Source organism: Panthera tigris, chromosome D3 (assembly GCF_018350195.1).
Source record: "Panthera tigris isolate Pti1 chromosome D3, P.tigris_Pti1_mat1.1, whole genome shotgun sequence".
Classification (NCBI taxonomy): Eukaryota; Metazoa; Chordata; class Mammalia; order Carnivora; family Felidae; genus Panthera; species Panthera tigris.
This window is the reverse complement of record NC_056671.1, coordinates 45,740,994-45,755,883: the sequence shown is the minus strand read 5'-3', so window position 1 is coordinate 45,755,883 and position 14,890 is coordinate 45,740,994. Positions and strand designations below refer to the sequence as shown.

At 46.0% G+C, this 14,890-nt stretch overlaps 1 protein-coding gene across 5 annotated transcripts in view; it reads left to right on the top strand.

Moving 5' to 3' along the window:
• Positions 1–14,114, top strand: part of TMEM241 (transmembrane protein 241) — a 114,266-nt gene extending 100,152 nt beyond the window's left edge. For 3 of the 5 annotated variants that reach the window (XM_007075988.2, XM_042962144.1, XM_042962145.1), the window contains 2 exons: positions 5,277–5,341; positions 12,632–14,114. In XM_007075988.2, coding sequence (XP_007076050.1) covers positions 5,277–5,341; positions 12,632–12,692 — 126 coding nt within the window. In that variant the 3' untranslated portion in view covers positions 12,693–14,114. Of the gene's footprint in view, positions 1–5,276; positions 5,342–11,918; positions 12,399–12,631 lie in introns of those variants that run through there. The other 2 variants (XR_006209889.1, XM_042962143.1) reach the window with 2 other exon arrangements.
• The last annotated feature ends 776 nt before the right edge of the window (positions 14,115–14,890 follow it).

Sequence of the window (14,890 nt, the reverse complement as noted above, 5' to 3'; positions counted from 1 at the left end):
GACATTCCTCAGACCACAGGACTCTTTCTTCTGTGGGGAAAAATTTGTATTTTTGAAAATGCTTTTTGAAAATAAGGACAAGTGCTCGTAATGGCTGCTACTTAAGTTTCTTGAATGGCAAGTTCCAAGTGTAACTTGAAGTCTATTTCTTGAGCAGATTTTAGCCATTTTTTTAAATGTTTATTTATTTTTGAGAGAGAGAAAGACAGAGAAAGAGTGTGAGTGGGGGAGGGGCAGAGAGAGAGGGAAACAAAGAATCTGAAGCAGGCTCCAGGCTCCGAGCTGTCAGCACAGAGCCCGACATGGGGCTCGAACCCATGAACTGTGAGATCTCGACCTGAGCTGAAGTCAGATGCTCAACAGACTGAGCCACCCGGGAGTCCCAGATTTTAGCCATTTTTTTAAACACTTAAAAAAAAAAAAAAGTTTACACATTTTCTGAAATCCACTGCCAGAACCTTTTCATCATCCGAAGCTGAAACTCTGTACCCATTAACACTAACTCCCCACTCACAGTTCCCCCCCAGGCCCTGGTAACTTCCATTCTACTTTGTGTCTCTGAATTTGACTCCTCAAAGCACCTAATGTAAGTGGAATCATACAATATTTGTCTTCTGTATCTGGCTTATTTCACTTAGCATGATGTCTTTAAGGTTCATCCGTGTTGTTGCATGGGTCAGAATTGCCTTCCTTCGAAAGGCTGAATAACCATGTATATACCACATTTTGGGTATCTGTTCATCCATTGATGGATACTTGGGTTCCTTCCAAATCTGAGCTATTGTGAATAATACTGCTATGAACATGGGTTTGCAAATATCTCTTTGAAGCCCTGTCTTCAGTGGATTCTTCTTTTTTTCTTCTTCTAAAACTGCATGGAGGGGTGTGTGACAGGCTCAGTCAGTAGAGCATGTGACTCTTGATCTCAGGGTTGTAAGTTCAAGCCCCATGTTGGGTGTAGAGATTACTTAAAAAACAAAATCTTAAAAAAAAAAAAAAAACCATATGGAGCTCACGTGGGCCCTTTCTTGAGTTTCTGGCTGTGTGAGAAGGTTGACCTGGGAGTCGAGGTCTTTTCCACCCCTCACTGCTTGGGGTCCCAGGCCCCTGGAGCAAATCACTCACCGTCTCTCGGTCACAGTTCCCCCACCTGTGATCACAGGGAGTCCCTTCCACCTCTCAGGTCCTGCACCTAGGTGACCGTGTGTAGGGCACTCTGTACCCAGACGTGTGCCTTCAGCTATTCCTGGCTTCTGTTTGTTCCGCAGTAGAACCGGAAGCAGAGTGGGCCCTTGGCATGAACAGGTTTATCATTCACACTTTTGAGGGGTCTTGAGCAGTCCTGACGGTCCATGGCATACAGAAATCTTCCACTTGGCTGAGGCATGAATTTGACGCTCACATTGCATGTTGAGGTTGATGTGTGGGTGCAAGTCTCTTAGTGGGCAAGTCGGGCTGGCCGAGTGCCCATTGTCTGCCTCTCAGCGAGGCGCTGTCAGCTCCTACTCAACCCATCTTCAGCAGTGACTTTTGTGAACTGGTAGAACTTTGGTGACTGTGTGTATGTGTGTGTGAGAAAATGCCTCCGATGCTGACTGCGAGGGCTGGCAATGGAAGCAAAAGGAAGCCCAAGAAACCAGTGTTTCTTACTGAATAGATTACAAAGTGGTCTGTTGAACTTCACAGTAGCTCCGTAGTGCAGACAGCTTCGCCATACATTCACTACAGAAATAAGACACGTCTCTCTGTGAAATTTTAGTCAGTGTCTCAGCCAGCAGAAAAGGTGCTCATCGAGAGATAAAACGTTAGAAAAGTTTGAAAAAGTGCCTCGGGAGAAAGGCAGGAGACTGTACAAACATCTCCAGGAAGCGGCACATGTCAAAGGCACCAGTGTGGCTACTAAACCAGTCTTATTTTCAAGTAAGGGCTGGTTTGGAAGTTTTAAGATGTGTTTTTCTTGGCAAAAGGTGCAGTTAAGAGGAATAAGCAGGCCCGTTGTCTATCTCATGGCAGACGGGATTCCTCCTGGGCTAAGAGGCGTGTGGAGAAACAGAGGCCCAAGTCCCAGGCTGGGGTACTTCAGGGCAGGTGGGAGGTGGCAGCCTCGCAGGCTAGATGGAAAGCCACCTGAGAGACGCAACCAGAGAATGAGGGCCGAAGCTCATCAGAGAAGGCCGTAAAGAGCTGGTGATAAGGGGTGAAGGGCATGAAGACATGGTGAAGAATGAGGAAAGGCTAGTTGGGCCCTTCATAGATTTTGTGAGGTGTTCCGTTACACCAAGCTGCCAACATCGTGGCCATCCGTCAGTAGAACGGGGCCTGTTTCATCAGTCCTAAGAAACATATCACCATTGGCACCATGTCAGGACATCCCAAGAAGTTGCAAAAGTAAAGAGAAATGAACAAACTTAACTTTGATTAAGAAGAAGGAAGGAGGGACACTTGGGTGGCTCAGTCAGTTGAGCATCTGACTCTTGATTTCAGCTCAGGTCATGATCCCAGGGTCATGATTAAGCCCCATGTCAGGCTCTGCACTGACCGTGGAGCCTGCTTAAGAGTTTCTCTGTCTCTCTCTGTCTCTCTGTCTCTGTCTCTCTCTCCGCCTCCGTCTGCCCCTCTCCCCCACTCACACTCTCTCTCTCTAAAATAAAAAAAAATTGGGGGTGGGGCACCTGGGTGGCTCAGTCGGTTGAGCAGCCGGCTTCGGCTCAGGTCATGATCTTGTCGTTTATGGGTTCCAGCCCCACGTCGGGCTCTGTGCTGACAGCTCAGAGCCTGGAGCCTGCTTCCATTCTGTGTCTCCCTCTCTCTCTGCCCCTCCCCTGCTCACACTCTGTCTCTCTCTAAAATAAATAAACATTAGGGACCCCTGGGTGGCTCACTCGGTTGGGCGTCCAACTTCGGCTCAGGTCATGATCTTGTGGTTTGTGAGTTCGAGCCCTGCATCAGGCTCTGTGCTGACAGTTCGGAGCCTGGAGCCTGCTTCAGATTGTGTGTCTCCTTCTCTCTCTGCCCCTCCCCAACTTGTGCTCTCTCTCTATCAAAAATAAATAAATGCAAAAAAAAAAATATTAAAAAATTTAAAAAAATAATTAAATTAAAAATTTAAATTTTAAAAAACTAAGGAAGGAAAAAAAGGAAGAGAAAAATGACAATAAAATTAAGAATGAAAGGGAAGGTAATTAAAATGGGCACCAATGAGAAAAAATAATATTTTTTCCAAATAGCAAATTGCTAATGAGTTGGAAAACCTAGATGAAACACATTTTTGGAAAAAGTGAAAATGACAAACTTGAATCAAGGAGAAGGAGAAAATTTGATTAGGACGTTGGCCGTTAAAGACCACCCCAACTAGAAGGTGCAGGTCCAAAGGTGTTCAAGTCAGAGTTAACATCCACAGTAAAGATCATCTTTATTCTTTATAGGAAAATAAGCAGGGAGGTTGATGAACTAACTTATGTGGTTGGTATAACCTTGTTTCCAAAACCAGATGGATGCACTGTGAGCTAATAAAATATTAGGCCCACTTCAGGTATGACCATTGATGCAAAGGTCCTAAATATAATGTTAAATAAAACGAGAGGAGGGTAGGAGAGCAAGTGCCATTCATCATGCTCTGTGAGGTACCGGCCCCCGGGGCGCCTGGGTGGCTCAGTCGGTTAAGCGTCTGACTTCAGCTCAGCTCATGATCTTGTGGTTCGTGGGATCGAGCCCCGTGTCAATCGCGAGTGGGGGAGAGGTGCAGAGGGAAAGAGAGAGAGAGAATCCCACTGTCATCTAGCCCTGCTGACAGCACAGCCTGCTTGGGATTCTCGCTCTCTGCCCCTCCTGTGCTCTCTGTCTCGCATTCTCTCTCTGTCTCTCAAAAATAAATAAACTTGTAAAAAAATTTTTAAAAAGAAAAGAAAGATACATGCTCCCACCACCACCCCCAGCACTCTGACAGTCCTCTTTCCTCTGTTCTTCGGGTTCAGCTTTGCAAACTGTCTGGCTGACCTGGTCGCCGCTTCATTTTTGTTCCCAAAGACAACCCAGGTCTGTTTTGTTATCAGGGTTTTTGCTGCAAGTCAATAAAAGAAGCAAACAGAAAGGGACTCAAATGGGTAAATTACAAAGGTTCTAAAACTTCACAGAGTTTCTATACTGAAGGTCCCTGGTTTATGTTTCCAGACTTCTTTTTAAGATGGTAAATGAATGAGGATGAGGCTCCTTCAACATACTCCTTCCTTTGAACCACCTGCTTGCTGCCTTGTTCCCAGCTTGGACACCCAAAGAGGGCTCCAGGACAGTGGATGGGTCCCCTTGAGTGAGATGGTATTGCCCATGTCCCAGGGTGTCTAGCCTGAGTGACCCATCCCACAATGACCTGCTTCTTACTTCTCATTGCAAGAAAGTAAGTCCTCAGGCTGACCTTCCTAACAGAAGCTGTCTTGCATCTGGGAATACGGAATTCTAGGAAAATAACCATCTTTTCCTGAGCAGGCATTCCAAATGGTGACGAACTTGGGTCTTTGGTTCACATATACTCTGTGTGCTGTTTGGTGATACCGTGGGGGTGCGAGTTCTGTTACTGCCATTCCAAGACACTCTTCCGTAATTTCTAGCTCTGAAAGATGTGGGGGTAGCCTCTTCCCTCTCTTTTGGCTTCTAGACACTTGCAAATATTTGTTTTAAGTTTATTCATCTTTTTTTTAGAAATTTCTACAGCCTACGGGGGCTTGAACTCACGACCCCGAGATCAAGCATTGCATGGTCCTCTGACCGAGTCAGCCAGGTGCCCCTGCAAAGAGTTAGTTAATGATTTAATTGTTCCCTCCCCCAAGAAGTATCTGGTTTTGTAGAATGTGTATCACGGGCCAGCAAGACATGGCCATTAGGACAGGGGAGAGACGGTGCTGTGGGCAAAGGCAGGGTGATAGCCAAGTTTTTATCTGGAGGATCTGGGGACAGATGAATGAGCACAACTGGCTTTGGGGATTATTTCTTCACCTTGAGACAGGATGGAAATGAATATTCTCACCATGCCCCTGCCCTGGAGAGAGATGGGTGAGACGTTGGCTGCGTGCCTCCTCTTTTGAAGAGTTCGGAAGTTAAATGTCTCTTTGAAGATTCTCACCTCCCGAATAGACTAGGACTTGGCATTTTCCACACCAAATGCTTAGCTCAGAGGGAGCACTAAATACAGGGGCCTCACAAGTCATTGTGAACGATGACTTTGGAGAAGGTTACCGAAGTCCTGCTGCTCTGATGGCCTTTTGTTGAAATTATTTCCACAGGTTCTCACAGCTGGCTTGTCCATATTGCTGTTTGATATGATCCTGACGAGTGCAACAGTGGGATGGTAAGTCTTTTGCCTGGAGAGAGGAAGAGCAAATTTATTTGGGTTTCACCAGGATACTAATTTTTTTTTCTCAAATGTTGGCAAAAGGGTGTTTGGAGTGTGTGTGTATTTTTTAAGTTTGTATTTATTTATTTTGAGAGATAGAGCAGGGGAGGGACAGAGAAAGAGAGAGAGAGAGAGAGAGAGAGAGAGAGAGAGAGAGAATCCCAAGCAGGCTCCGCACTGTCAGCACAGACCCCAACATGGGGCTAGAACCCATGAACCACGAGATCGTGACCCGAGCTGAAATCAAGAGTCAGATGCTCAAACTGACTGAACCACCCCGGCCAGGCCGCCCTGGGGTATGTATTTTATTGACACATAAATATACGTCCAGAGGAGTATATATATCATGAATGTGCAACGTGATGAATTTTCACAACTGAATATACCAAACCCGTTGCAGTCAGCATCCAGTTCAAGAAACAGAACACCACCGTGCATCTTTCAGCCACTCATCCACACCAGTGTAAGCACTACCGGTGAACTACTAGTTTTATATGTATTATGTGATTTTACCAAGATTTTATAACTACTATGATTGGGTGAGGATTCAAAACCAGATCTGTGTGTATCCAAGGCCCCGTAGCCTTCATGTACTTCTGCACGACTGATTTGGCAAACACCAGGGATTTACCAGCAGTGTAGACAGTGTCTAGGTAACAGTGGGCCATAAGGGAGGTATAAGAGAAATTGGCCTGTATGTTCCTCTTCCCACCAATATGATCATCCATAAAGAGCTTCTAGATAATTCGACAGCAATACGAAAGGAGTGTTATCCAGGATAAGACAGCTCTATTTCTTGTTCAAGGGCTGACATGATGAACTAAGACTGGCCAATGGAATGATCATAGGAAAAAGATCTCATTGTCTTGGGTTTTTTAATGCTATTAGCAATAATTCTATCAATTAGCTAAAAATATCTTTTGAGTGACTGCCGCATGTGAAGTAAGACATCCTTCAGCCTTCAAGGAGTACGGGAGAATGGAAATCATGAAGATAGTTTGTGGGATAAGATAGTCATAGTCTGAATGCACGGTGAATGTGAGGGCCGAAGGAAGGAGAGAGGACGGGCCAGCAGGCGGGCTATGCCACTGGTTTGAACTGGACCTTAGGCAGAACACAGAGGCCGAGCAAGGTGGTGGGTGGAAGAGGATTTGGGCCCTCTGGCCCCAGGAAACACAAGGAAGGGTGGAGAGGCAGGGGGTGCCAACGGTGAGAGTTAGTGATTTGGAGCCAGAGCTGGGGCTGTGGGGCACAGAGCTAATCCTTCACGCCTTCCTCCTTCCTCTGCACCTGTCCTTCCAGGAAGGCATGACGCCCACAGTGGGCTGGTGACATCCAAAAACCCAACTGCCAAGATCTCCTGGTACATTCCCAGTGTCTCCTGACACTCTTCCCCCAATGTCTGTATCTTAACCTTCATAGCGATAGTCTAAATTCTTGGCGTATTTTTCTTTCTCACGAATAAGCCTTGGACAACCATAATCTGTACACGATTTCAGAACGGATTTAAAAAACCCAGGCATTGACCAGAGTGTGAGAAATAGGAGGGAGGTGGCTCTCCAGTGGGGAGGAAAGGCTGAGCCTAGATATTACAGCAGCAGTCTGGAAGAGGCCAGGTCTGCAGGCTGTTTCACATCCTGTGAACTTTATGGTATGCCCTGAGCAAAATGGAAAGAAAGGCTGTGTGTTCCCAAATCAAGGAAACAGCATGTGTGATTATTGCAAAAGGAACCTTGACTTTGGAATTTCCTGATTTTTCAGAACTTGAGTTTAAGGATGGTGTGTTTTCAGCCTCAAAGAATTTTCCAACCACAAAGTGAACCACCAGAAGAGGAGTGTCAGACTCTAGTTCAGATTTCCTGTCTTTTGCACAGAGCCGGCCCGCGCCGTCCCCAGCGGAGCCTGGGTGACCAGCTCTCAGACCCTGGGCACGGGCAGGCCTGCTCTCTGACGTGTGGGAGCTTAGACTGATCAGAAGTCACAGAGGGCAGGGACTGCAGAACTGTTTTGTTTAGACCTCCCGTGTTTGCCCGTAGGGTCACTATTGCTTGTTTTTTGGCTTTCGGAGTTTAAATTCGATCACGTTTAGAAATCAGGTGATTTCCCCATAAAAGTCCAAATTTCCTGATTCTTTTGGAAATGTGGAACAAGTGCTACATTGAGCCTGTACGTCCCCACGGCGGCGGTTGCCGGACCAGGTAGAGGCTGCCTGTCACGTGGACGTGGGCTAAGTCAGCACGGCCTCCACGGCTCCAGGCTGGCTGAGGCCGGGGGGGTTCTGTCTCAGCTACATCCGAACACCCATTTGCTTTATACTCATTCATTTCACAAAAAGCGTGTGGTGGGCTCTGAGGCTATAGACAGTGCGTGACCCCAGCAAGGTCACCGTCTGGGAAATGAGTTCAGATGTCATTAGCCGCCTTCTTGGATGGGGAGCAGCTTAGCTGTACAAAACAGGTCATCATCTAAAGTAGGGTTTTCCTTCACCTCAGCACTGTTGATGTTCTGGGCTACAGTGAATAATTCTTTGCTGTAGGGAGCTGTGCTGTGCTTTGGAGGGTTTTTAGCTACAAACTGAGCCCCACCCCACCGGAGGCCAACGGCACCTCCTCAGATGTCTCCAGATACTGCCACATGTCCCTTTGGCAGCAAAATGACCCCAGTTGGGAATCACAGATCTAAATGTTTGTGGTGGTTAGTGGAGAAAACGCCATTCCAAATTTCAGCAAGATCTTAAGAACCTTGCTTACCCTCTAATTAGAGATTTGGTCAGCTCGTGTGTCAAGGCCTGGGCAGCCTCTCCCAACCTCTCTGTGCACAGCCCCGTCAGCACGTACCACACTAAGCGCCGGGTGAGGGTTCACACCCCATCTACCTGCAATCGTGAGCTCCTGCGGAAGGGAAACCACATTTCACACACCTCTGTGTCTCCCTGCCTAGCCCTAAGGGCTTGCCGAATAAACGAGTGGCCAGCCTTCTAAATACTGTACCCCCAAAATTATAACCCTTGGGGCACCTGAGTGCCTCAGTTGGTTAAGTGTCTGACTCCTGATTTCGGCTCAGGTCATAATCTCATGGTTTGTGAGTTCCAGCCCTGCATTGGGCTTCATGCTTCATGCAGTGCAGAGAATGCTTGGGATTCTCTCTCTCTCCCCCTGGCCCTCTCTCTCTCTCTCAAAATAAATAAATAAACTTTAAAAATGTGTGTGTGTGTGTGTATATATATATATATATATTATATATATATGTATGTATATATATGTATGTATATGTGTATATATATATGTATGTATATGTGTATATATATATATGTATGTATATGTGTATATATATATGTATGTATATGTGTATATATATATATGTATGTATATGTGTATATATATATATGTATGTATATGTATATATATATATATATATGGAGGAAAATTATAAACCTAAGTACCAATGTTGGTCAAATTTTAAAGTCTTTAACTATTTTTTTAATGTTTATTTTTGAGAGAGAGAGAGACAGAGCATGAGTGGGGGAGGGGCAGAGAGAGAGAGAGGGAGACACAGAATCAAAAGCAGGCTCCAGACTCTGAGGTGTCAGCACAGAGCCCGACACAGTGCTCGAACTCATGGACTGTGAGATCATGAACTAAGCCGAAGTCAGATGAGCCACTGAGCCACTGAGCCACTCAGGAGCCCCCTAAAGTCTTTTCTTAAAAGCAACTGATCTTGTCCAGCAAATTATCTTGTTTTTAATTATAAAAACAATCTATTGCAAACCCAGAATTTAAATGTCCAGATTAATATTTAATTATTCACCTTCAATTAACAGTTTTATTGTATATATTGATATGAATTCCCTTTATTCCAAAATTTCAGCAAAGAGGATTCAACACGCACAAAAGAAAAAATGCTGAACTGTGAGCAGTGTCTCTGCTGAGTAGAATTAGTTGTGGGTGCCCTCTCTTTGCATCCTTTTTAGACACTCTTCTCTTTGCAATAGTTTCTCTTTGCAAAAGTACAAGGAGAGAAAATGACCAAAACACAACCTCTTTGTTTTGAGGATTCCATGACCACTTCTCTCCTTAGGCAGTCATTCATGTGGCCCACCAGTGATCATGGCTTACCAACATGCTTGATCTCAGCACAAGCCTCACTAATACCAACAGTCTTTAGAAAATGGTCTTATATCATCTTTGAGTAACAATGTCTTACGCCTTTAATTTTAGGACACTGCACGGAGACTGCCCAAGCCTCTTTGTAGGAAGAGTGAATTTAGGGGGTGAAGAAAGTACTCCCCCCAACACACGCCATAGTATAGCTAGGATCACAGTGACTGAAATTTACCAGTTTTCCATTTGAGTTAAAAAGGGTGCCTGGGTGGCTCAGTCGGTTAAGTGTCCCACTCTTGATCTCAGCTCAGGTGTTGACCTTAGGGTCGTGAGTTCAAGCCCCACATTGGGCTCTGCACTGACTGTGTGGAGCCTGCTTGGGATTCTCTCTCTCCCTTTCTGTCTGCCCCTCCCCTGTTCATGCTCTGTCTCTGTCTCTCAAAATGAATAAACATGAAAAAAATCTTAAAAAAAAAAAACCTTTTAAAAAATGTGAAAACTCTCTAAAATGCTAGGAAGGGACTTCTAAATTACTGTCACTCATTACTTCTCAACAGAGAGTAAGTTATCAGATTGTGAACTGTCACTCAGCAAGTCCCCAAGGGAATGGTACATTAGGCAGATCTCTAGGCACATTAGGAAAAGAGAAAAAACAAAAATAGTTTGGACTATAGGTGGGAAAAAGGGGAGCAAGGGTAAGAAATTCACCGTCATTCATTGAGAAAATATTTATTAGGTGCTGCATGAAGGGCTAGGCCTACAGATGGAAAAGGGTACAGTCCCTGCCCCCTATCAAGTGCAATCAGGAGGTGCTTGAATAAGCACAATAATGAATGTAAAATTGAGATAGGGAAAGACTGGAGGGCCGCTGAAAATAAAGCCCTGGGAGAGGACCTAGTGATGAGTATTTCTGGCCGGGTATGCTCTGCCATCTGGTATGGCAGAGCCTTCATTGCACGAAGTGTGTTCACTTCAGGAATGATGGGAATTACAAGATTTGCAAACAGTTTGGTCAAGCTCTGACTTAAATGGTTGTAATGCTATTAAGATTCCTGCACCCCGTGTCAGCTTCTCCTGCTGTTTAGAAGACAACGTCAAAGCTCACCTCCCTGGCTCTCTTAACAGTAAACTGAACCAAGGTTTGTTTCCTTCTGAGCATTCACTAAGCTGCTTTGGTGTTTCATGAAATAGCTAAACTGAACGGATGAAATGCAAGGTTATTACATTTCAGCATGGTTCTAAGGCCATGGGGGGAGGAGTGGCAACGAGCCAGCCCATACCCTGTTCTTCTCCCTGGTGACAAAGCAGGGTTCCTGGAAACCCATAGAAATGGCTGAGCCCCTAGTTACCTTTGCAGAAATAAGCCCCGCCCAAGCCCGAAGGCCCGTGCAGCCTTTGTGTCAGGTCACGGTGACTCTGCACTTGCCCCAGTGTTTCAGAAGATGACATGTGCATTCTTTAAGGGTCAGTCTGAGGAAGGGCTTCCCTCAGGAGGGAGGAACCATGTGCCCAGGGTCTTTGAGAAGTAAGATCCCCATCGACGCTTGCTTGGACCCCACGGCCAGAGTTGCTCAACAGTGAAACAGGCTTGCTTTGTGCAGCAGGACGTGCCTGCCCCTCAGGAGAAGTCTTCAAGCAGAGTCGGGACACCAGCTCTGAGGGCCAGTGAGGAAGGCATTCTGCTCTGGGAGGACAGTCAGCTAGTCAGTATATTTTATCGCTTGTGCATTATAGGCCAAATGTGGGGGTTGATGGCTTCCGGTATATCCTTTTCAGCCTCACAGACACTGCTGGATGTGACCGTCTCCTGGGGCACAGACAAGACCAGAGCTGAATAGCACGCACAGGGTCATGTGGCTAATAAATGCCTGAGCCACAATCGGAACTCGGTTTATTGTTTTAATAGTCTCACGCTTGCTCAGCTCATTCCTGTGCTAAATGGGGCAAATGGTACATTTACCATTATCTTTATGTCAGAGTCCCTCGCATGGGTGACATTTCTCACTGGGAATGTGATGTGCACAGCCTACCTGTGTTTCATATGTTTGGTGCCCCGGGCGAATGTTAGAAACATAAAGATGCCGGGGTGCCTGGGTGGCTCAGTTGCTTAAGCTCTGACTTTGGCTTAGGTCATGATCTCACGGTTCATGGGTTCAAGTGCCACGTCAGGCTCTGTGCTGACATCTCAGAACCTGGAGCCTGCTTTGGATTCTGTGTCTCCCTCGCTCTCTTCCCCTCCCCTGCTCACACTTTCTGTCTCTCAAAGATAAATAACAATGTTTAAGAAAAAAAAAAGAAAGAAACATAAAGATGCCATAGTGTAAATGTGTGTGTGTCGTGGGTGGCCTTGTGGGGGATGTGGGAGAAGACTGGAAGGGCAGGTAGAACCGAAGGGCTGTTCGCCCCTCTGACCAAGAGCATTTCATCACCAGGGACCTCCTGTCATAATCTTTTGTGATGGCCCAGTCCAGTCCTCAGAAGTGCTTTTTGGGAAGAATTTTGGGATTCAGACCAGACGTCGATTGTCTACCAAGAAGTTTAAAATAGAAAATGTACAGAGACCTTTGGATGTATTCAGTTTTAGGCATGTTAAAATATTCAACTCCTCCTTCTCAGGGTCTGCAGTTTTCTCACCACCTTTTCATTTTCAAATCTCTGGCCACATTTCTTTCTGCTCTGGTGGGAGATTCATGATTCGCCTTTAGTATTTTCATCTCTGAGTGTTCTGTTAGTTTCAGTGAAATAACAGGCTTCAGAGACCGTCACCCCAGTGATGATCAGACTGGATACCTGCATGGGTTCATGTCATCAACCCTCTGTGTCCACTGCGGAATGGAGCATGTCACTTCACCGGGTCAGGATGAACAGGACACACAACCTTCTTCCTGGGGACAGGAGGCAGGGGAAGATCAAACCCCACTTTGCAGCCCACTCCCCTCCTGCCACACACCTGAGGTTTACTTGGGACGACCAGGCAGTTCCTGGGCCTGACCTGGCAGCAGGGCAGGCCTGGTGGGGGTTAGGGAATGAGGGATCCCTCGCCCCGATGCAGGTGAGCACCGGGCAGTCTGTGGGTCTACAGCCTCTAGACTCGAGGGACTAGAAAGCTGACCTCTTGCTGTTTTGTTTTGTTTTGTTTTTGCAGCCTCCTGCTTGGCGGACTCGGAGAGGCCTTGCTGGTTTTCTCGGAGCAGAAGGGCTCGTAAGGACAGGAAAAATAGACTCACAGGCTGCTGGCTGGAATGCACGGCCCCTGGGCCTCAGAGGTCCCGCTCAAATGTGTTAGAAGGAAGAAAACAGGAACAACAAGGCCACCACTTCTCACTGCATCAAGAAGTCTCTGGGCTGTTGGAGAGAATTGACTGTTGTGTCTTCCTGCTCCGAGAGGCTCACTCAAGCCTTGCTGACCATGCTGGGCCCAGTGGGGCAGACCCAGACCCGGAACCCCCCATGTGGGGATGGGTCTGCTCACCTTGACTGATGTGCAAGCCTCCTTATTAAACACCCTTCACCAAACATGACTATACGGAGGCGGGCTCAAGGAATTTCGTTGCACTTTGTTTTATGTGTTTACATCTTTGGAGACTTTTCTGGGGACACCTTTCCCTTGCTGTCACGGGCTTGCCTGGAGCCCCCACTCACCCACTTAGGAGCACAGACAGAATTCCTCATGGAGGGCTTTCACGGGGGGCAGGGGCAGAGATGAGGGTCAAATGGGAGTTCTGAGTCAAGTAAGACATCAGCAAGGATGCTGTTACTCCAGAGAGAGTGCTAAAGCCTTTTTGGGGTTGTGTGTTGTGTTGCATTCTATACACTCTTGTTGTCCACTGTGAGGCTAACTTGCTCCTAAATGATCACCAGAGGGAATAGGGTTTATAACTGTTGATGCATGTGCTCCCTGGCCAGTGACACAAACATAGAACATATGTATACACAAAAGCACACGCATTTATATTCACATCCCTTAAAGCTTTTAATCCATTGAATTCCCTGGTGGCTCAGAGGAGATTTCATTCATATCGTTGAACACTGAAGTATATTTTTCAGGCCAGATTAAAAATTTGATTAAGACTCTAAATCTTCCTCTGTGGGAGTCCAAAGAAATGAACATGCATGAAATGGTAACTTGCTTCTGAACTCACAGTGAAGGTTTAAGAAAATAATGTCTGACTTCAAATATTTCTGCTCATGACAGGTTTTGAATGCCTGACTGCTCTGCCAGGTGTCGGGTCTGGTCATGTTGAGATGTAGAAGGTAGTGAAGTCCCAGTGAGCCCTCCCCAGGCAGGAAGCCAGGCTGGCACTGGTGGCCATGCACGCCATTCATGGAGAACCATCTTCGGCGTCTGGGAAATAAGCCTGTCCATGGAGAATAAGGTCAGCTTAGTCAGGGGCCATTCTTCCAACTTGTTGAAAAAATACACAGAAGATGAAACAAATAGGAATAGATTCGTATATTTGGAACTTGAGTACCTTAAATTCATTCCCTTGTCTTTTCCTGGTCTCTGTGTGTCATTTAAGGTAAAGATGTTCAGAGTGATGTTTACACAGATACAGTTTTGGTTTTTTTTAATGTTTATTTATTTTGAGAGTGAGAGAGAGCGTGCACAGCTGGGGACGGACGGAGAGAGAGCGAGACAGAGAATCCCAAGCAGGCTCTGCACTGCCAGCCAAAGCCTGACTCGGGGCTCAGTCCCACAACCATGAGATCATCATATGAGCGGAAATCAAAGAGTTGGAAGCTTAACCAACTGGGCCACCCAGGTTCCCCTACACACATATAGTTTCAGTTTGCTGTATGTCCTTCATCTATATAAATTTTACAGAGGCTGAAGATCAAATAGAAAACCGGGTTTAGAATTGCCCTTGTTCTTTTGCTCCCACAAAACTCTTTCTGTACAACTGAGAGAGTTCTCCTTTTGTGGAAAGTGGCATCTGTCCAAATGTCATCTGAAGCCTGTCTTTCCAAGTGCCATTCAAGCAAATTGAGGTTCCTAAGTCAGGAAAGAACCATGCACAGGTAATGGGCCCATCTCCTGTTTCTAGGAGACCTGTTCTTAAAAGAATCTCTACTAAGGACTTTTTTATTTTTGTTTGTTTGAATTTTTTTGATGGCATTCCAGAGTCCCATTGTTTTTATTTTTTAATTTCTTAATCTGAGTAGAGTTGATACACATGTTAATTAGTTTTAGGTGTACGACTTAGTGATTTGACAAGTTTACACATTATACTATGCTCACCACGAGTGTACCATCTGTCCTATTACATCGCTATTAGGATATTATTGACTATGTTCCTTATACTGTGCTTTTTATTCCCAGGCCTTACTCATTCCATAATCCAAAGCCTGTACCTCCCTCTCCCCTTCAACTGTTATGCTCCCCCTGACCCCCCAATCCCTTTGG